At 36.6% G+C, this 23615-nt stretch overlaps 1 protein-coding gene across 1 annotated transcript in view; it reads right to left on the reverse strand.

Annotated features, from left to right (window-relative positions):
* Positions 1 to 23615, reverse strand: part of CEP89 (centrosomal protein 89) — a 186408-nt gene that overhangs the window by 84028 nt on the left and 78765 nt on the right. Inside the window, exons 10-12 of the mRNA XM_043986041.1 lie at positions 23498 to 23548; positions 23207 to 23290; positions 18410 to 18513 (exon numbers count right to left, since the gene is read on the reverse strand). Coding sequence (XP_043841976.1) covers positions 18410 to 18513; positions 23207 to 23290; positions 23498 to 23548 — 239 coding nt within the window. The remainder of the gene's footprint in view (positions 1 to 18409; positions 18514 to 23206; positions 23291 to 23497; positions 23549 to 23615) is intronic.

A 23615-nucleotide genomic window follows, 5' to 3' on the forward strand; every position in this document is an offset into this window, starting at 1 on the left:
AAATATGTTCTGATTTTTCACAAAAGTAATTGTATACTAAGTAAAAAAAGGGGTATTATTTGAAATTGTTGCATAATTATATATTGTGTTCTGAGTCAAGATGTATTCACATTTTTTGCAATCATTTATTATCCTCAATTTTTAAATCCATATGAGATTTTAAATTATGGGAATTTATCATTTAAGACATTAATTGCCGTTATTCTGAGTTATCAGATGCCAGTTGGCCAAGATGCCATCCAATCACAAGAGGAATACATGCAAGAGCAGACACTGAACTGTCACATGAGGGGAGACATGCATGAAGTCAAGGTATGGCTGAGGGAACGGCTTTTGACAAATGTTGAGGTTGGATTCTCTTGGTTTAATATTTTATTCTCTTTTTCCCCACAATATTGTACGGATGGCTGGAAGTATTGATCCCACCCATCTCACTTCTACACCTGGCTTCTATGCTCCCTCCTATATGCCTGATGCCATGGACATCTCAATCCCATGCATCTGATTAAGTCTGACTCAGTTTCCTCCAATATGTTCGGTGGCATGGACATATATTCCATCCACCTATTTTAGACCTGGCATACTGCATGGGCAGTATATATTGCTCAAGTGTGGGAATGCTCATATCCCATCATTTCTCTGTTCTTTTATGGTAACCCCCATAATTATCTCAGGTGTCATGATAAATAACAGTGTTGAATTTGGCCTTGACATCTGTTACTAATTATATTAGATTTTAAATTTCTCATAATGGCATGAGGATAATTAGGCAGATGATGCAAAAAGTGATAAAACAAAGATAAAAATTATTTTTATTAATTAATATTGCAGCAATTGTCTTCTCAATTACCCTCCATAAGGGGGGACTATAGTAATATTATAATTTTAAAGAATGTTTCAATTTTTGTTTTATTATATGTTTCATGTGTAACAACTAAGATTCTGAATTCCCTTAGACATGTTTTTGAGAACTTTCATTGTTTGATTTGATTATTGACAAAGCTATTTTAAAGTTGTGTTAAGCTCAATTTTGTAGGAAATTTTCCTGGCTGATTACCAGCATCCACACATCAACCCCTGAAAAGACTTCCATTCTACGACTACACCTAGAGGACATCTGAGAAAAGACTTTAAATGAACAGTTTTGATTTGTTGTTTTTGTTGGTTTTTTTCTCTTTCTGTTATAATATACACCATCTGTAACATGTATTCTCTGCAGAGGCCCTCCCTTTGCAAGACTAATGTCAAAGCATCGGTTCATGAGGACGAAAAAAAAAAAAATCGCCCCTCTGAACAAAACTTTCCTCTCTTCCTTTTCTATATTGTTGTTCACATATTATTAGCTAGCAATAGTTATTATATTCTTTTTACTGTTCCGTCAAGGAAACATTTTGTTTCTTGAGGAACAACAGGGGGGACTGTAACGATTGGAATGACGCCACCTGCTGGATACTTACTGTAGAAGAGTTCTGCCCATGAAGCAAAGGTCTTTGAGGGCAAGACCAGGAGTCAGGAAGTGACGCAGGCTAGTGGGAGGAGGAAGGAAGAGACTGGCGCTCAGTCTCGCGCTCTCTTTCCTTTGGACTCTGGTGGAGAGCGGAGCTAGAAATGTGCTCTCCTTTTAATAGATAGGAATCTAGGCCTTTCTCTCTCTTTACCAAAATTCTTATTCTCCTTAATAAATGCTTAAAAGTCTAACTCTTGCTAAAGCTTATAATTTATTGGCGACCACTCATTAGATATTTTAGACAGTTTAGCTAGAATTTTAGCCCTTAACAGAAGACAATGACTTGAAAACAGCCTCAAAGAAAAAAAATGCAGAATGAATACAATTCCAACAAGAATTCCTAGAAAAGTTAAATAGATTTTTTGAAAAGAGCAAAAAAGGGAGCAGCTAGGTGGCACAGTGGATAGATCACTGGCCCTGGAGTCAGGAGGACCTGAGTTCAAATCTGGCCTCAGACACTTGACATTTACTGGCTGTGTGACCCTGGGCAAGTCACTTAACCCCAAATGCCTCACCAAAAAAAAAAAAAAAAAAAAGAAATGAAAAGCTATCCAAGAAAATTATAAATAGAAAATTAGAAGCACAGGAATAATGGAGCTTTCTTTTAAATGGTAAGTATTATCCATTTAAAACCAAGAATAAGCATTATCTGTAATAAGGATAAGATCAAGCCTTTCCAATAAGATCAGGAGGTGAAGCAAGGATTTTATACCATCATCATTACTATTCAATATCGTACTATGTAAAGAAAAAATGATTAACTTAACTATAACTAACCTGGAAAAATTCATAACTGTACTTATATGAAAATTTATGATTTTTAGAAAAATTATAATTGGGCCTTAAGTCCCATCTGGGTCGCCATTCAAATGCGAAAAATTTTAAACTAATTTGCCTAATTTGGGGGGCCTAATCTGACTGGAGGACTAATCTGGGGACTTTTGACTGGCTGGCTATCTGACTGCTATTAATTTAATATGGGACCTTTATAAAGTTTCTCCCCACTGCTCTGCTCCCAAACTGATAAGCAAACAATTAAGAAGCCTCTTAATTAAATAATCAAGGTAGAATTTATTTATAAAAATCAATGTAAAAGATAAGGGTTAAGAAATGCAAATTATACAACCTGTCTGCTTTTTTTTTTTCTTAGTGAGGCAATTGGGGTTAAGTGACTTGCCCAGGGTCACACAGATAGTAAGTGTTAAGTGTCTAAGGCCAGATTTGAACCCAGGTACTCCTGACTCCAGGGCCAGTGCTCTATCTACTGCGCCACCTAGATGCCCCTACCTGTCTGCTTTTAATATAATAATGGCCCTTGCTGCCTCTTGCCTTAAGGTATGCTCCAGCTATCTGCAACTTTCACTCTTTTTCTTCTTCACTCCAGCTTCCCTGCATAACTTTCACTTCTAACTCCAAGCCCCTTTCACTTTGTCGACCCCCCTTACCAGCTAACTTTTCCTCGCTGAACCCCTGTGTTTCTCTCTCACCAACCTCTCCTTCAGTTCTCCTAGTGCTTCGATGTCCCTGCTTTGTTCATCCTCCCTTCCTGTCTTCTTAATCTTCTGGCCTCCTTGCGTCCTCCAGTGTCCCCCCTTCCTCCTTGTTCTTAGTCTCCCCCTCAGCGTCTCTAGCATCCCTTTCTCACCAACCTCTCAGCCTCTCTAGTCTCTGGAGTCCCCCTCTTCTCCTAATCTTCTGGCCTCTCCCAACCTCCATACATCTGCCTCACTGTCTTCTCCCACCTCCTGTATCGTCCACCCCCTGTATATATGTTCCTTCTCTTCCCTCAAAACTCGGGCTCTGTGTGCCCCCGCACACACCACGTTAATCTGCTGGCCATGCCAGCGCTGTGCCCAGTGGGGCTTGAGGGGCTGTGCCTCCTGCTGCATGCCTGGGGCCTGGCACAGGCTACATCAGAGGCCAGCCAGCATGAGCCCGGGATCTCTGGGGTAGATCCCCCAGGGTGGAGGGAGCTGGGGCTTTTTCCCCCAGCATCTGACCTGTTATCCTGTAAGGCCCACAGGGCTTTTTGGTTCAGCTGAAGCAGAGGGGGAAGAGCACCAGCCCCTCCCACACAGAAAAAAACCTGAGGGCCCAAGGCTCTTCAATCTCAGCCCAAAGGCAGGGTCCCCAAATCAAAATAAATTTCCACAACTAGAAATGCTAAATATAACAATAAGACAAGAAAAAGAAATAGAAGGATTAAGGTTAGAAAAGGAAAAAACAAAACTATCACTTTTAGCAGATGATATGGTGATTTGTCCAGAGAACCCTAGAGAGTCAACTTAAAAACTAACTATAACAATTAACAATCTCAGTAAAATTGCAGGCTATAAAATAAACCCATACAAAACACCATCATTTCTATACATTACCAACAAAATCCAGGAGAAAGAGATAGGAAGAGAAATCCAATTTAAAATAACTATACACATTATAAAATACAGTGTCTATTCCAAAAAACTCATGATCCAAATGTCTTCCACTTCCAGAAAAAGAACTATGGAGTCTGAATGCAGATTGAAGCATACTGTTTTCACTTTTTTCTTGTTGTTTTTCTCTTTCTCGTGTTTTTTCCCTTTTGTTCTGATTCTTCTTTTACAAGATAACTAATGTGGAAATATGTTTAACATGATTTATACATATATAACCTATATGAGATTACTTGTTATATTGGGGAGGGAAGGAAGAGAGGGAGAAAAATTTGGAACTCAAAATCTTACAAAAATGTTCCTTACATACTCAAGAACAATATGAACATAATTACAAAACACTTCACAAATATAAAGTAAGATGTAAATAATTAGGTAATTATTAACTGTTCATGGGTAGGCTAGGCCAATATAATATTAACAATACTACTTAAATTAATTTACGTACTCAGTGTCATACCAATCATACTACACAAGAATTATTTTATAAAGTTAGAAAAAATTCAAGAATTTATCTGTAAAAACAAAAAGTCAAGAATATCAAGGGAATCAATGAAAAAAAAATGAAGAAAGCAGGTCTACCAGTACCACATGTCAAACTATACCACAAAGGTATAATTATCAAAACAATGTGGTATTTTGTAAATTTAAAAAAAAATAGAGAGAGATTGATCAGTGGAAAATAATAGGTACACAATTTATAGAAGCAAATGGACACAGTAACCTAGTGTTTGATAAACACAAAGATCCCAGCTACTGGGGCAAGAACTCATTATTTGACAAAAACTGTTGAGATAACCATAAAGCACTTTGTCAGAAACTATGTATAGACCATCTCACACTGTATGCCCAGATAAAGTTAAAATTAGTGTATGATTTAGACATAAAGGGTAATATAAACAACTTTATGGAGCAGGAAAGAAATTACTTGTCAGATCTATGGATAGAAGAGTTCATGACCAAACAAGAAACAGAGAGGTTCATGGGAGATAAAGTGGATAATCTGGGAAATATAAAATGAAGCTATTTGCAGTAAAAATCCAATGCAGCAAAAATGAGAAGAAAAGCAGTAAACTGGGGAGAGGCAGAGAAGGGGAAATCCATGTAGGAAATTTCTCTAATAAAGGTCTTATTTCTAAAATGGAACAAGGTCTGTTCCCTAACTGATATCAACCAACTGTGTAAAAGGATATGAACAGACAGGTTTTATTTGGTTTTGTTTTGTTTTTTAAATAATATACATTTTTATTTATAGTTTTGAGTTCCAGTTTTTATCCCTCCTTTCCTCCCCTCCCCTTTCCCCTACCTGAAGTGGTTAAGCAATCAGTTGAGTTATATATGTATGATTATATAATATATTACCATATTAGTCATTTTGTACAAGAAGTCTCAAATTAAGAGAAAAAAATGAAAGAATGTGAAAAATAGCATGCTTCAATCTGTGTTCCATCAATATCAGTTCTGTCTTTGGAGGTAGATAGTATATATATATATTTTTAATTTATTTTGGTGAGGCAATTGGGGTTAAGTGACTTGCCCAGGGTCACACAGCTAGTAAGTGTCAAGTGTCTGAGGCTGGATTTGAACTCAGGTCCTCCTGACTCCAGGGCCGGTGCTATATCCACTGCGCCACCTAGCTGCCCCTGTGGATAGTATATTTTATCAACAGTCTTTTGGGATTGTCTTAGATGACTGTATTGTTGAGAATAGTTGTCATTCACAGTTCTTCATCAAACAATATTGCTGTCTCTGGGCACAACGTTCTCTTAGTTCTGCTCACTTCACTATATATCAGTTCATACAAGTCTTTCCAGGCCTTTCTGAAATCATCCTGCTTGTCATTTCTAATGGCACAATAATATTCCATCACCATCATATACCACAGCTTATTTAGCCATTCCCCAATTGATGGGCATTCCTTTGATTTACAATTCTTAGCCATCACAAAAAGAGCCACTATAAATATTTTCGTACAAATAGTTCTTTTACTCTTTTGGGGGATTATCTTTAGGATATAAACTCAGCAGTGGTATTGCTGGATCAAAAGGTATGCACAGTTCTATAGCCCTTTGGGCACATGAACAGACAGTTTTTATAAGAAATCAAAGCTAGGGGCAACTAGGTGGGGCAGTGGATAGAGCACTGGCCCTGGAGTCAAGAAGACCTGAGTTCAAATCTGACCTCAGACACTTGACACAACTAGCTGTGTGACCCTGGGCAAGTCACTTAAACCCAATTGCCTCACTAAAAAACAAAAACAAAAAATTAAAAAGAAATCAAAGCTATTGATAACTGTATGAAAAATGCTCTAAATTACTAGTAATTAGAAAACTGTAAATTAAAACAATTCTGAGGTATATCAATTTATACACAGCTGACTGGTTAAAATGACAAAAAAAGAAAATGAAGACTACTGGAAAGTATGGGGGAAAACAGGCAAACTTATACACAGCTGGTAGAGCTATGAACTGGTCCACCCATTCTGGAGAACAATTAGAATGATACCCAAAGGATTATTAAATTATGTATACCCTTTGACCACCCAGCAATACCATTATAATGCCATAGCAAAGAACTGAAAACTATGGGGATGCTCATCCATTGGGAAATGGTTGGAAGAGTTTTTGTATATGAATATTATAGAATTCTATTGTACTGATACCACTACTAAGTCTGTATCCCAAAGAGATCATAAAAAAGGGAAAAGGACACACTTGTACAAAAATATTTATAGTGGCTCTTTTTTGTGCTGGCAAAAAAATGGAAATTGAGGAGATGCCCATTATTGGGGAATGGCTGAACAAGTTGTGGTAGACAATTATGATGGAATATTATTGTGCTACAAGAAATTATGAACAGCCAAATTTCAGAAAAACCTGGAAAAACTTACACAAATGGATGCTGACTGAAGCAAACAGAACCAGGAGAACACTGTACACTGTAATAGCAACATCGTGCAATAATACACTGTGATAGACTTAACTCTTTTCAACAATACAATGATCTAAGACAATTCTAAAAGACCCATGATGGAAAATGCTCTAAGAGCTATGGAGTCTGAAGACAGATTGAAGCATACTATGTTCACTTTTGTTGTTGGTGAGATTTTTTTTTCTTTTTTGTGGTTTTTCCCTTTTGCTCTGATTCCTTCACAATATAACTAATGTGGAAATATATTTAACATCATTGTACATCTATAACCTTAGATTGCTTGCTGTCTTGAGGAGGGGAGAGGGAAGGGAGAGAGGGAGACAATCTTAAAAAATAAATGTTGAAAACTATCTTTATATATAATTGGAAAAAAATAAAACTATTAAGAAAAAAGAAACTGCAATAACAACAACAAAAAGAGTTCTATTCTACTAGAAGAAATAAAGAAGGAAATGATTTCAGAAAAACTTCTATGAACTAATACAAAGTAAAATGAGCAAGGGGCAGCTAGGTGGTGCAGTGGATAAAGCACCAGCCCTGGATTCAGGAGGACCTGAGTTCAAATCCAGCCTCAGACACTTGACACTAGCTGTGTGACCCTGGGCAAGTCACTTAACCCTCATTGCCCCACCAAAAAAAAAAAAAAAAGGTAACATGAGCAGGACCAAGAAAAACAAACTATAGACTAAGAAATATTTTTAAAATAGTCAACTTTGAAAGACTTCATAACACACATTAAAATAATGGCCAAACAGATTCATGATGAAATATGCTATCTCCTTGCAAAGAGAGAGCGCTGATAGATTCAAAGTACAGATTGAAACATTTATCCTTTCTTCCTTCCTTCCTTTTTGGAACATGACTAATGCAGAAGTTTGTTTTGCATGAGTATACATATTTGAAATAGAATTTTTTTCTTCCCTTCTTATTGGATGGGGAAAGGAATAGGGAGAGGAAGAGAATTTGAAACTGAAAATAAAAGATTAAGACTGTGCTTTAAAATGTGTTTAATTGGGGGCAGCTAGGTGGCACAGTGGATAAAGCACTGGCCCTGGATTCAGGAGGACCTGAGTTCAAATCTGGCCTCAGACACTTGACACTATCTGTGTGACCCTGGGCAAGTCACTTAACCCTCATTGCCCTGCAAAAAAAAAAAAAAATTAAAATAAAATAAAATGTGTTTAATTAAAAATACTCAAGAGAATATTTTTTAGAATATGTAAGTTAAAAAGTAATTTCAAAGTACCACACTGTGCTTTTTAAATTCATGTTTTTCTGGTTTTTCTCCCCTTAAATATTTTTCAAATTTGTTGAGTCATGTGATCAATAAGATGGAAGCCTAGAATTTTCTCTGATCCCCACAACCTCTTCAACCTCTACAAAACAGAAATTATATAAAGATAAAAGCAACTTCAGCCATCTCCACTGATCAAGCACACCCAGAATACAAAAGAGTATTAAAAAAATGAAGCCCAAACCTATTAAGTGATACTCACTAAACCTGAGCTCATTCAGTATCCCTCTCCCATCTCCCATGCTATCATTAGCAAGGCTGCACTAGCAGATTGAAAGACATGACACAGCCATACAACAAAACCCACTCCCATACCCCAGGCCAGTCTCCTTCTTTCCTGTGCCATGGAAACCCCCTAGCTCTATGCTATGTGAGTGGGACAAAACGACCACCTACTCAAAATAAATATCTGGAATTGGAGAGTGAAAGTAGAAAACAGAATTTATTTCTTTCTCGAGAAAGGGTACAAACCTGAATATGGCAAGTGTACCACACAAACTCAGAAGTAAACCTTATATACATTCCTAATGCAACACCCCCTCCCACCCCTGTCTGACTCCTATTGGCTGTTCGTCAAGACATACAATCTACACAATGATTAGATGTCAATCTAACCCAATAAGAGAAAAAGGAAGAGAAAGTTATATAACAACAAAAACAAGATGCAGGTGTCCCTAAAGTTACATGAATAAAAACAGATGATGATGATATTCCTAAAGTTAAGTAACAAAAACAGGATAAACACTTAATTCAATCTGAGAAAAACACACTGCTCCCCTCACCTTAACCCACTCTCATACCCCAGGCCAATCTCCCTCTTTCCTGTGCCATGGAAACCCCCTAGCTCTATGCTATGGAAATCTGCCTAGCTGCTACAGACAACAAATCTTTGACTAGAGTCTTTTTTTTTTAGCTAATAAACCAGTTTATTCAAATGATAGTGAACAGAAATCAAATAAGTTATACAGATGAGAATATACCAGACATATGTCTTCTATCTTGAAGCCAGAAGATCAGGGTCTCTCTTCCTAAGCTCTCATTAATTTTAGTCCTCAGGCAGCTGTGGAGCATTAAGTGCTCAATCTCCACCAATGAGGAGAGTCTCAAGCAAAAAGCTTTGAACCTAGAGTAACATGTTGTTGTGGGGTATGGGGTGTTCAGGAGGAGTAGCATCTCTGGTGTGAGGGCTTGTGGGGTCCTTCTTAGGGCTGCTCATCCACCTCTGATGTCCATCTGATTCACCCAACTGACTAGAGTCTTTTTTGAGCAAAAGGCTGCTGGGGCCCATGACTCCATAACTACAAGGGCAATAAAGTTCCACACTGCCAGTGGCAGCACAAAGAACTAAGGAACCGCGGGGAACAAGACAGGGCACGAGTACAGAAAACCGTGTGTGAGGGGAGCTATGCAGCATTCTACCAAACCTGAGGAAAAGCGCATACATCAAACTGGAACCAGTTCTGACCACCCAAAAGTCATTTGGGCAGAAACTTCAACTGCTGAACTATGAATCACCTAGCATTGAAGGAGGCCTAGATGCTTTGAAATCCAGCGCCCAAGGAAACAATCATCAGAGAAGAGGGAGTCACAAAGTGAAAGTTATGGGAAAATAAGGGAAAAGAAAAACTAAAATTAATAAAGCTTCAGGAAGAAGAAATCAAAAAACCTTCATGATAAACAGAAAAACCAACAGGAAAACACTAAAACAAAAGACAATATGACCTCCAGATCTAGTAAATGAGTTCAGGAATCTGAATAAATACTGAAAAACAAAGAAAAATGATCCAACAATTGATAAGACAGAGGACTCTATGCAATTTGAGGAGAATATGAAACCACAACATACTGTTCCTGAGTGATTCAAAAGAAAAATAAGAATTAGGAGAGGAGAATTTATGTCTTGCACAACAAAAATAACAGACAGGATAGTAAAACTGGAATCTACAATGGCAAGCCTTGCCAGAGAAACAAGAAGAGAACAATAGATTCAAAATGCAAATAATCAGAATGGATGGACAATCTAGAAAAAGTGAAGTAAAAAAAAAATAAATTTAAAAGAAAATATGCTCACTATGCAAGCAAAACATATTAATTTGGAAGACAGGAAACCTAAGAATCATGAATTTCTAAGAACAACACAAAGGAACAAAATAATCTTACCACCACAATACAGAAAATAATAGTAAAGAACTGCCCAGAACTTGAAAGAATTTCCAGAACACCTCCAGAAAGATATCCAAGGCTGCAAACTCAAAGATAAATACTGGTTTAATCTAATTTAATTCAGAAACAAGTTCTGTAAGCAATCAGGAGACCTCAAAAACAAAGGAAAGGAAATTTGAATAACACAAAACTGTGCAGCAACTGCTAAAAAAAAAAAAAAGTAGGGGGGAGTGGAATAATGCATTCAAAAAGATAATGGAACTCTGGATGGGACATTCAATAATAATGAGATGTTTGAAATATTTTTAGAAAGAAAACTAGAATTGAAGAGATTATTTCCTTCTCAACGAAGAAATGTGGGAGTGTATAAACACAGCTGGCAAGAACAGTAAAGAGCAAAAGAATAATATCAGAGACCAATAAGGGACCTCTTTGTAAACATACACAAGGAGTAGGGATGAAGGCAGAAATCTCAGAGATAACAGTGAAGTGGCAGATAGGAGGCACTAGGGACAGAATCTGTTGAAACCCTGCCTACAGGGCAATCAGGTTGTTTTGTTTTGTTTTGTTTTTTAAGGGATGACATTACAACATGGGAGAGTACATGAAAGATAGGGAAGGGGGCAGAGGGATAGAAAGGAATGAGTTACACACCAGGGACAAATCAATGAGAGAAGGGTGACATCTGTAGTGTCAGTAAGAGAAAAACTTAGAGGTGAGGAGGAAAAGAGGCCTGAAAAGTGGGGGTAAAGGAATGAGACATTACTTTGGTGGTGGGAGGAGGTTCCAATAATGAATGATCCAATGTTAAAGAGAGATAGTCAGTGAAGGAAGATAGAAACCTTCCACTAGGTATGGCCTGAAGGATTTTGGTGCTTTAAAAGCCTACCTTTCAGGGCAGCTAGGTGGCACAGTGGATAAAGCACTGGCCCTGGATTCAGGAGGACCTGAGTTCAAATCCGGCCTCAGACACTTGACACTTACTAGCTGTGTGACCTTGGGCAAGTCACTTAACCCTCATTCCTCATTACCCTGCCCGGGGCCGCCACCCACCCCCCCCCCCCCGCCCCCGCCAAAAAAAAAAAGCCTACCTTTCCTTTATCATGTGAGACTGGAATTCCTGGGGACAAGTGGCATCTGGGGGAGTGGGAGAGTATGGATCAAGGGAGAAAATTCTGAAGCAAGTATGGGGGAAAAAGTAAACAGGGAAGGGTATAGAACTGAAGACTGCGTTATCACGGATGTGGTGGGAGAGGGGCCCCATCATGGGACATTATCCTCTCTGACACCTGCAATAATTGCGTTGTTCTGACAGTGAAGCACAATGGAAAAGGGGAATCCATGGAGCAAGTTCTACAAAGCAGTGGCAGAAACTGCATAGAGAAGACAGCCTAAAATAGATATGTTGGAAGCTTTGATTACATGAAGAATTTGGAGAAACAAGAGAGACCAGATAATTACAAGGGCCATGAATCAGAGAATGTAAGTCCAGAGCAGACAGAAAGAGAAGATGGATAATGAAATGAGTAAGAGAAATCCTTTTAAGGAAAGAGTACCCAAAACAGAAATTTAAAATACTGGAATAAAAATTAAAAAAAAAAAAAGGATGGGGGAGAAGAGTTAAATACCAGATAAAAAGCAGGAGAGAAAACAAAACTAAAGAAAATAGAATAAGTAAGACCCCACAGGGAAAGGGTTGACAACATATGAGAGAAAGAGATCAGGGATGAGGGGGAAAAGATCTAATGGGAACATGACACTTTTTTTCTATTTTTTCAGGGCAATGAGGGTTAAGTGACTTGCCCAGGGTCACACAGCTAGTAAGTGTCAAGTGTCTGAGGCTGGATTTGAACTCAGGTCCTCCTGAATCCAAGGCCAGTGCTTTATCCAGTGCGCCACCTAGCCGCCCCAAGGAACATGACACTTTTTAAAGAAAAATATAACATAACTGAAGGAAAATAATATTGTGTTTAAAGCAGAAGAGAGAAAAAATATTAGGCAGATCAAGGAAAACACAAACATAATTCTTATAACTTTAACTACGAATGGATTAAATAAATATAATAAAATTTAAAAGAGTGACAGATTAAATAGGAAAACAAAACCCTATAACCCTACAACATTTTAAAAACAAAGATATACACAAGATAAAACTGAAGGGATGGAAATAAAATTTACTATGCATCAAGTGAAATCTGAAAAAGCAAAAACATTTTAAAAAATTAAAAAGGGATATACAAGTAAAACTATTTTATGATGAAAGGAACCACAGACAACAAACCAATTTAGTAATAAAACATATACTCTTACCATCAAAATTATAAAGGAAACATGATCTGAGTTTCAAGAAGACAAAGAAAATAACAAAGTAGTAAGATGAGACTTCAATATCCCTCTCCCAGTTTTGGATAAATCTAACAAAAACAAAAGGGAAAATATAGAACTGAACAAATTGTTGGAGACACTAAATTTGAAAGATTTAAGGCATCTTCTAAATGAGGCAGCAAAAGAATAAACATATTTCTCAAGCACCACATGGAACTTTTACCAAAATATGGCCAAGTCCTAAAACAAAGAGCTATTGCAAACAAATATTAAAAGGCATAAATATTTAATACATTTTAATAGACCAAAACATTTTTTAATTGGTTTGTAACCACAAACAAAAGATACAGACCCAAGAGGAGATTTAATGATGAATCCTAAATAATGAGTGGGCCAAAGAACAATTCATTTCTTAAAAACTACATAAAAGATAATGATAAAACAATATATCAAAATTTCTGGGATGCTGGTAAAGCAGTGCTCAAGTGGAAAATCATATCCTTAAAAACATATTAACAAAACAGAAAAAGAAACATTAATTAAATCAATATACATTTTAAAATTAGAAAGTCAACAAATAAACCCAAAAGAAGAGATATTAAAAATTAGAGGGGAGATAGATAAATTGGAAACAAAACCCCTAGAAATGTTAAGTAAGACTAAAAGCTAGTTCTTTAAAAAGACTAGCAAAATGTATAGACCCTTAGCTAATCTGACTAAAAAGAACACAAAATAACAAATAAGCCAAGTGAAATCATAACAAAACCAGAGAATATGAACATCCATGCATAGTTATATATTAACAAAGTTACTAACACAAAAGAAATAGAGAAATACCTTCAAAAACAAAGTACTCAAATTTTCAGATGACCAGAAAAAGATTTTAAATAATCCAATTTTGGAAAAGGAAACAGATCTAGCTTTAAAGGAAATACCAAAACAAAACAAAACAAACAAACAAACAAAAAACCCCAACCTTCATCCTGCAGGATTCATGGGAGAATTCTATCAAACTTTTAAAGACCGATTAGTACCTATATTTCACAAATAATTCTCAAAAACTGAGATAGAAAGAACCCTACCAAAATCCTTTTCTGAGACAAATATAATCCTAATACCTAAATCAGGGAAAGGTAAAACAGGAAAAAACTATAGGCCAATATCATTAATGAATATTGCCTCAAAAATTATAAACAAAATCCTATCAAATAGACAACAACAACTTATCCAAGAAATCATTCCTTATCTAGTAGGATTTATAACAGGGGAGCAAGGATGGTTCAATATTAGAAAACAATCAATGTAATCATATTAAAAACTAAAACAAAACCACATGATCATTGTGATCCCAAAAAAAAAGCCTTTGACAAAGCACAATACTTATTTTAAGCTAAAAACTCTACAGAAAGTATAGGCATAAAGGGACTTAAAAGAAAACTATCATAAAGAGCATGTATCGGGGTAGCTAGGTGGCGCAGTGGATAGAGCATCGGCCCTGGATTCAGGAGGACTTGAGTTCAAATCCAGCCTCAAACACTTAACACTTACTAGCTATGTGACCCTGGGCAAGTCACTTAACCCCAATTGCCTCACTAAAAAAAAAAAAAAGCATGTATCTAAATTCAAAATCAAGCATCATATACAATGGAGATACACTACAACCATTTCCAATTGTGAGAAAATAATGGGATTTGGCAGGTGCCCTGGGGTCCCACCTGAAGATTGATTTGGAATTGATTTAATTGGGTGAGACTGACTGAGAACCTACTTAAGGTTGATTAAATCAAGACCACACCTGGCTGGCCCTGAAAAAAAAGGGGTGGGGGTTGTTCTCAGAGGACATCAACACGATACAACCCTCAACCAATCAGCTTGAAGGATGGCCCCTTCTAGGGAAGGAGACAGGAAGTAGGAAGGGAGGCTGCCTCCTTAGCTCTGGCCTCTTTCATTCTAGAACCTCAGGTTGGTGGCTGAGGGAAGGAAAAGGAATAACATTTTGAACCCTAGGGTAAATAGGCTTTGGCTATCTTTCTGAACTCCACGTGTTCTATCTTTACTAATTTCTAATATACTTTAATAAATGCTTAAGGCCCAAACACTGTTGCTGAAGTTTCTAATTTATAAGTAAATCCTAGCTAGTTTCCCCCTCACACTGGGAGGCAGGTAAGGACACACACATTATATTTTACTCATCACACAGTAAATATAGGAGTGCAGCAAGGATGCCCATTCTTTCCATTATTATTTGATAATAGTTCTGGGAATGCTAACAATAGCATGACAAGAGAAAGGAATTAAAGGAATAAAGAAAAGTAAAGGGAGATAAAACAATCCCTGTCAGTTGACAAAATTATGGTTTACTTGGAAAATCATAGGGAACCAGTGAAGATAGTAACTGATATAATAGCCAAAACCTCAAAAATCAACAGCATTTCTATATAACAATAACAAAGCACAAGATGCAATAATAGCAATCCCCATTCCAAAAAAGTACAAAATGCATAGGATATCTGGGAATCACTCTCACAAAGTACACAAAAGATACACACATACAAAAAAAGATTCAATTACAAAGTGCTCCTTTAAAAAATAAAGAACAGGGGCAGCTAGGTGGCGCAGTGGATAGAGCACCGGCCCTGAGTTCAAATCCGGCCTCAGACACTTTACACACTTACTAGCTGTTTGACCCTGGGCAAGTCACTTAACCCCAATTGCCTCACCAAAAAAAAAGAAAAGAAAAGAAAAGAAAAAGAAAAGAAAAAAGAAAGAAATAAAAAATAAAGAACAGCCTAAATAGCTAGAGGAATGTGCTCATGGCTAGGCCATGTCAAGATAATAAAAATAACAATACCATCGAAATTAATTTACACTTTTAATGTCATGCCAAATTCCCAAAGGGATATTTTACAGAACTTGATAAAATAATAACAAAATTCATTTGGAAAAATGGAAGATCTAGAATATCAAGGGAAATGACAGAAGTAGGAAGAAAGAAGGAATAGCATTTCTAGCCCTCAGAGTATGTTATGAAGCAGCAGTCATCAACACCAGCTGGTATTGGTTAAAGAACAGAGAAATCAATGAAACAAACTAGATAAGAGAGACTCAGAAATAAAGTTCAATAACCTAACATTTGATAAAAGTGGAAAACAAAAAGTTCTCAAAAGAAGAACTTCAAAGTATTCACAACCATAAGAAGGAATCCTCCAAATTACTAATGAGAAATGCAAATGAAAACAACCCTGAAAACTGGTAAATATGAGCCCCAAAATGGTAATAATCAGTGTTGGAAGCTTGTAGAAGGATGGGCACTAATAATACATTGTTGGTGGAGCTGTAAAATGGTATAACCACTTTTGAAAGCAAATTGGAGCTATGCAAATAAAGTGACTAAACTAACCTTGCCCGTTGAACAAAAGACTCCATTGCTGAGATTATACTTGAAGGAAGCCATCTATAAGAAAAGGTTTCCAAAATACTCCAAAATATTTATAGCAGAACTTTTTGTGATGCAAATAATTAGAAACAAGGTAGATGCACACCTATTGGGGAATGACTTTAAGAAAGAATAGTATCACTATTGATTAGAGAAATGCGAATTAAAACAATTCTGAACCACCTGACACCTATCAGATGGGCTAATATGACAAAAAGGAAAATAATAAATGTTGGAGAAGCTGTGGAAAAATTGGAACACTAATGCATTGTTGGTGGAGTTGTGAAGTGATCCAACCATTTTGGAGAGCAATTTGGAACTATGCCCAAAGGGCTATAAAGCTGTGCATACCCTTTGACCCAGCAATACCACTATTAGGTCTTTTCCCCAAAGAGATCATAAAAAAGGGAAAAGGACCCACATGTACAAAAATATTTATAGCTTCTCTTTTTGTGATGGCAAGGAATTGGAAATTGAGGGGCTGCCCATCAATTGGGGAATGGCTGAACAAATTGTGGCATATGAATGTAATGGAATACTATTGCACTGTAAGAAACGATGAGCAGCTAAATCACTATTGATTAGAGAAATGCAAATTAAAACAACTCTGAGGTACCACCTGACACCCATCAGATTGGCTAATAAGACAAAAAAGGAAAATAATAAATGTTGGAGAAGCTGTGGAAAAATTGGAGCACTAATGCATTGTTGGTGGAGCTGTGAACTGATCCAACCATTGTGGAGAGCAATTTGGAATTATGCCCAAAGGGCTATAAAACTGTGCATACCTTTTGACCCAGTAATACCACTATTGGGTCTTTTTCCCGAAGAGATCATAAAAAAAAAGGGGAAAGGACCCACATGTACAAAAATATTTATAGCTGCTCTTCTTGTGGTGGCAAGGAATTGGAAATTGAGGGGCTGCCCATCAATTGGGGAATGGCTGAACAAGTTATGGTATATGAATGTAATGGAATTCTATTGTGCTATAAGAAATGATGAGCAGGCAGATTTCAGAGAAACCTGGAAGGACTTGCATGAACTGATGATGAGTGAGATGAGCAGAACCAGAACATTGTACACAGTATCAACAATATTGTGTGTTGATCAACTGTGATATACTTGATTCTTCTCAGCAATACAGCAGTACAAGATAGTTCCAAAGGATTCATGATAGAAAAGACTCTCCAAATCCAGAAAAAAAAAGAACTGTGGAATATAAATGCAGATTGAACCATACTATTTCTTTGTTTTTGGTGCTGTTGTTTTTCTTTTTTGAGGTTTTTCCTTTTTGCTCTGATTCTTCTCTTATAATATGACTAATGCAGAAATATGTTTAATGTTATTGTACATATATAACCTATATCAGATTATTTGCTGTCTTGGGGAGGGGGGGAGGAAGGGAGGGATGGAGAAAAACTTGAAACTAGAAATCTTATAAAAACAAATGTTGAAAATTATCTCTACATATAACTGGAAAATAAAATACTTTTATGAAAAAAAGAATAGTACATGAATATAATAAATATTATTATGCTGTAAGAAATGATGTGTATAATGAATACAGAGAATCATGGAAAGATTTATATGAACTGATGCAAAGTGAAGTAAACAGACCCAAGAAAACAATATACACAGTAACTGCAACAATGTAAAGAGAAAAACAACACACCAAAAAAATCAAAAGTAAATGTAGGGGCAGCTAGGTGGCGCAGTGGATAGAGCACCGGCCCTGGATTCAGAAGGACCTGAGCTCAAATCCGGCCTCAGACACTTAACACTTACTAGCTGTGTGACCCCGGGGCAAGTCACTTAACCCCAACTGCCTCATCAAAAAAAAAAAAAAGTAAATGTAACAAAATTATAAAGAACAAGTGAGATTTGAATGAAGAGATATAAGAAGACACCCCCAACCTACCCCTTTGCAGAGAGGGGAGGTTCACAGGTGTTACAACGCTGCACATCTTTTTGGACTTTTTCAATGCATCAATCAGTTGTGTTGACTTTTTTTCCCCTCCCTAAAAAAATACTATTTGTTATATAGGATTGCTCTCGTGGAGGGATTTTATAGTGATGGGAAAGAGAAAATATCAACAAAAATCCACTTAAAAAAATAAAGTGGGCAGCTAGGTGGCGCAGTGGATAAAGCACTGACCCTGGATTCAGAAGGACCTGAGTTCAAATATGGCCTCAGACACTTGACACTTACTTGCTGTGTGACCTTGGGCAAGTCACTTAACCCTCATTGCTCTGCAAAAAACACACACACACACACACACACAAACAAGTTACCAAGATACTAAAAAAGTATCACTACTTACCATTCCTTACTGGTAAGAGGACTACTTTTATTCAGCTCTCGGTGAAGTGTTTCATTCTCTTTTATCACCTCTTCTACTCGTGTCTTAAACATTTTCATTTCTTCCTAAAATTAAATTGATTTAAATAACAGAGTTATTATCTTTACCCTAGAATTGTCACTTTGAGTAAAATCAATTCAATTTTAGCTGTACTGAGTGACACTCATGGAACTGGCCATGGTATGGAATTCATAATAAAGAAATCTGTTTTGGTTTACTAGTGCCTAGGGGTTTTGGTTACTACAAGAATCTTAATATAATGTCTCCCATCACTAACACATTCTCATGGCACACAGCCCCAAGGCATTAAGTGAAACTGCAGTACAATAATCTTAATTGTATTTATATACATTTTTAAAATTTGATAAATACTTTGAGAACTCCCTCTTCTCCCCATTCCTATACTAGAAAACAAAAAAGAAAAAATTCTTAAATTCATAAATTCTTATCATACTTTTCCAGAGCAGGGAGAGGAATTTTTATACTGTGAAATTCATTTAAGCCAGTGATCTCTAAAGAAGAAGCCAAAGAGAAACCCAAAGAGTATGTAAACTCTCTGGGAGTATGGGAAGATGGAATGTATTCTACCTTTACCCCTAAACTGTACAGCTAACTATAGGCTTATCTCCAAACAAGCTAGCTACAGCACTCCTTTAAGCACCTGCATCCTACTTCCTCTTAGCCTTCTGGGACTGTACAGGGGATGGGTCCCTCAAGGGCAGCTATAACCTAGCTTGACCCTGATACCGAGGGAAGCTGTGGCAGGAAATATTCTGATGGCTCCCAAATCCATAGAAGCTGCAGCACCAACACAGCCAACATTTATATAGCATCTACTATGTGCCATGCATTGTGCTAAGCACTTTACAAATATTATCTTATTTGATCCTCACAACAACCCTGGAAGTAGCTGCTATCATGATTCCCATTTTACAGTTGAGGAAACTGAAGCAAACAAAAGTTAAGTGACTTGCCCAGGACACACTGCCGACAAGTATCTGAATCCAGATCTGAACTCAGGTCTTCCTGACTCCAGGCCCAGCACTGCACCACTTAGCTGCTTCTGGGTATAGCACCCCTAAAGCCTGCCCTGTTCTCTCAACCTGTCACAGCAGCAAGGTGATAAGCACCTTCAAGCTCTGTCCTCTGAGGCAGTGGTCCCAGATTAAACTCTACCCCTCCCCCCAAATACTTTTTGTTTTTCCTGGGAAAAGGAAGCACCACAGGATAAGTAGGCATTGCTAGGTTGGAATTATATGATCTTTCCCTTCAAACCTGTCCTTCTTATGAACTTCACTCTTCCTGATAAATTCACCACTATTTTTCCAGTCACACAGGTTCACAATTTAGGCATTATCCTAGATGCTTCTCTTTCTGTCATTCCACGTATTCAATGAGCTACCAAGTATTGTCATTTCTATAATCTTTTTTTTCATTCATCAATCCTTACAGCTTCTTACTTGAACTATTACAATACCCTCCTTGAATTTAGTCTTTTCAAAGAACCAGCTTTTAGTTTGGGTTGTAATTTCTAGTCTTTTGTATTTAGTTTATCTATTTCCATAATTTTCAATATTTCTTCCTGTGTGCCTATTTGGGGTTATTTGTTGACTTTCTAATTTTTTAGAATACATATTCAGTTCATTAGTCATCTCATGTTTTTTGTTTGTTTGTTTTGTTTTGTTTTGATCTCATGTTTTTAGGGATATAATTTTCCCCTATTTCAGGTGGTTTAGCTATATCCCAGAAATTTCTGTTATTTCATCATTACCACTTTCACATAATTTTTCATTGTTTTTATAATGTTTTTGGGAATCCTAGGATTTCAATGTCAAGTTTCCATTTGTCTTTGGTTTGTGCTCTCCAATATGATTACTACTTTTTAAAATTTGTTTACAATAACTCTTTCCCTTATATCTGAAGGTTTTCTCCAGGTCACTTACAGAATGTGTTGTTTGTCATTGGAATGGTTCGATCTAACCACTATATATCTTGGAGTTTACAGGGGGTTTTGTTTGTTTGTTTTCCTGGAGGCACTCTGTGGTTTCTTTCAATTGGTAGCTTTCTATATTCAGAAGTTCTAGGTAGATTTCTTATATAATTTCTTGAATTATGGTTTGAGGTTTTTTTTTTTTTTTTAAATTGCTGTGTTCTTCTGGGAGACCTACAATCCTTAAATTGTCTCTAGGCATCCTGTATTGAAAATCAATATGCTTTGCTGTTATAGGGATCAAGGTTTTTAAAAATATTATTGCTTTTTGCTTCTCTTCTTCCACATCACAGTTCACTTTTGTATATTTGTACTCTCAATTAGTTGTTGTCTCTTTAGCTTCAATGGAGAGACTAATCACTATGAATTCAGATTTTTATATTCTGCCAAATTTAGCAAATTTATATTTCTGCTTTGCAAGACATAAATTCTGCCTTCATAATTTCCCTCTTGAATTATTCAGGAACATCTCACCCTAATTCCAGGGTCTCTTGGGAACCGACAGGATACCTTGCCTTGTTAGATGTTAGTTTAATTTCATTTGTCTTACAATATTTATTCAGAGATGTGTGGACTCATCTGATAATTTCAAGGCCCTCTTCCCATCTGTTTTTTTGTTTTGTTTTGTTTTTAATTTTTGGTGAGGCAATTGGGGTCAAGTGACTTGCCCAGGGTCACACAGCTAGTAAGTGTTAAGTGTCTGAGGCCAGATTTGAACTCAGGCACTCCTGACTCCAGGGCCAGTGATCCATCCACTGCGCCACCTAGCTGCCCCCCCCATCTGTTTTAAGATCTCCCCTGTTTGTATATATATATGCCTGTGCTCAAGTTTTTTATTTGTTTGTTTTTGTTTTTTTGCGGGGCAATGGGGGTTAAGTGACTTGCCCAGGGTCACACAGCTAGTAAGTGTCAAGTGTCTGAGGCCGGATTTGAACTCAGGTACTCCTGAATCCAGGGCCGATGCTTTATCCACTGTGCCACCTAGCTTTATCCACTGTGCCACCTAGCTGCCCACTCAAGTTTTTTAAACTGAGTTTTGTTCCTCCTGAGCTCTTTGGTAATTTCAGTCTTTTTTCCTTAGATTCCCGTCAGTCACTTTGTGGTGGCTACTACTGTGATGATAGATTTCCCAGGGCTAGACAGCAAAACTGTCTCCATCTTCTTCTATACTTTCTATATCTCTTTGGGGGAATATTGCTGGGAAGGAGCTTGCTTTGCTTCTTCCTGCTACTTTGCCATCTTAGCTCATCTATTTTTAACAAGAAATAACAATGACATCTGTGGTCTGAAGAACTATTTCACCCCCAAAGTGAACAATAGCTTCTTTATTCACAGACATGATTAGCTCAGCATGTGCTGAGGTTATTTGGATTTTTTGCCACTGCCCTATGGAAGAATCTTCAAAAAGTAAATTGCAATGTTTGCCTTGATACTACTAAGTATATTATTACTATGGTGAAAGGCCTATCAAATACATTGGATTGCTTCTCAAAAGAAAAAACTGATCTCATTCAATATTAAGACTCATTTGAGAAACATCACTTTATATTTAGTTTTTTTATTATTTGAATTAAATACTTAATAAAAGAAAAGTTGGACAAAAAAAAGTAGGACAAAAGACTCTCATTAAAAACAACAACAATGTTTAATGTGATTGTACATATATAACCTATATCAGATTGCTTGCTGTCTTGGGGAGGAAGGATAAAGAGGAGGGAGGAAGAAAAATTTGAAACTAGAAACCTTATAAAAACAAATGTTGAAAACTATCTCTACATGTAACTGGAAAATAATAAAATACTTTTATGGAAAAAAACAACAACAATAACAATAAGGAAATTAAGCCTTTCAAATCTTCAGAGAAAACTTAGTATTAAGTATATACCAAGTTTAAATTTCATTAGTTTGAGACCAGACAAGATGAGCCTTTAAGGTCCCATGAAACAAACATTTATTTATTACTAAATCCTTCTAAGAGTAGAAATTAGTTTAATTCTTAAATGAAAACATTTAGCAGTTTTACACATATTCAAAACGACTTAAGAGGACCTACCTGCAGCTACTATGTTAGACATTCCTATAGTAATAGTGCACTTTTGTGGTCATTCCCATAAGGAGTAACACAGAAATCCACTAAAACTTAGCTCTCAAGGTACTATCCTATACTTCAATCCATACCTTTCTCCAGGACCAGACCTAACCCAAAATGTGAAGTAGAAAAAGTTTGTCTTAAATGTCTTCTACCTCCTCTTTCTAAACCATTTTCCCATGTAGTAAAAAAAACACACCTTTTTATTCCACTTAGGCACCTACTGTTTTCATGTTCTCTGATTGCTCTTTCACAGCAAATCTGGTTCACAGAAAATGACATATTCATAATAAATGCATCCATTCATACTAAATTATCAATGACTCATAACGTTTAATTTGGTACTTCCTTTGGACATTTGTACATTTATGATGGAGTCAAAAATTAAGAGAATGAATGAGAGTATTTCAGGCATCAGAAAATAATGGAGGTTATTTTATCAATAGAAGAATTTCCCTGAGGTCCCTGAAATCACACCGTCCTGGCAAATGCCTTTGCTAACTCACTAAAAGTCAACCCAGCTCTACCTGCTTAGTAGAGAAGACAAGAAAAGTAAATCAGGAGCTCCAAATACAAAGACTGCTAAAAAGTCTAAAATCTGAAAATACCCAACCTTCGAAGTATCTCAAATTCAGAGCTTTATTTCAAAATCCACCATCTTTTAAAATGTGCAACATACCTCAAGCATGACATGTAGATCATCCTTTTCTTTCATTCTATCTTCATAGGCTAGGAGTAATGGTGACAAATACTTTCTATCCAACTAAGGAAGAAGAAAAGTAAAAGAAGCAAATACTTTATTTCCATCTTTGCATCTTTATTTACCTTTCAACAATGAAATGCTAGCAAGAAAATTCCCTTTCTTTCGAAACTAGTAGTACAGTCTAATAACTGCACAGCTTAATGATTGTATATGTCTAGCCCAGGCAATACAAATATTAATGTTAAAGAGATATATTTTTTCACTCACCAGCCAAGGTGGTGGAGGCCCCTTGAATGGAAGACCTTCGATTTCCATATTCTAAGCAAAGAACAAAAATTGAAAAGAAAGTTAAAGGGATTTTTTTGGACATTCCAGGTTGTCTACT

This window comes from Dromiciops gliroides, chromosome 2 (genome assembly GCF_019393635.1).
Source record: "Dromiciops gliroides isolate mDroGli1 chromosome 2, mDroGli1.pri, whole genome shotgun sequence".
Classification (NCBI taxonomy): Eukaryota; Metazoa; Chordata; class Mammalia; order Microbiotheria; family Microbiotheriidae; genus Dromiciops; species Dromiciops gliroides.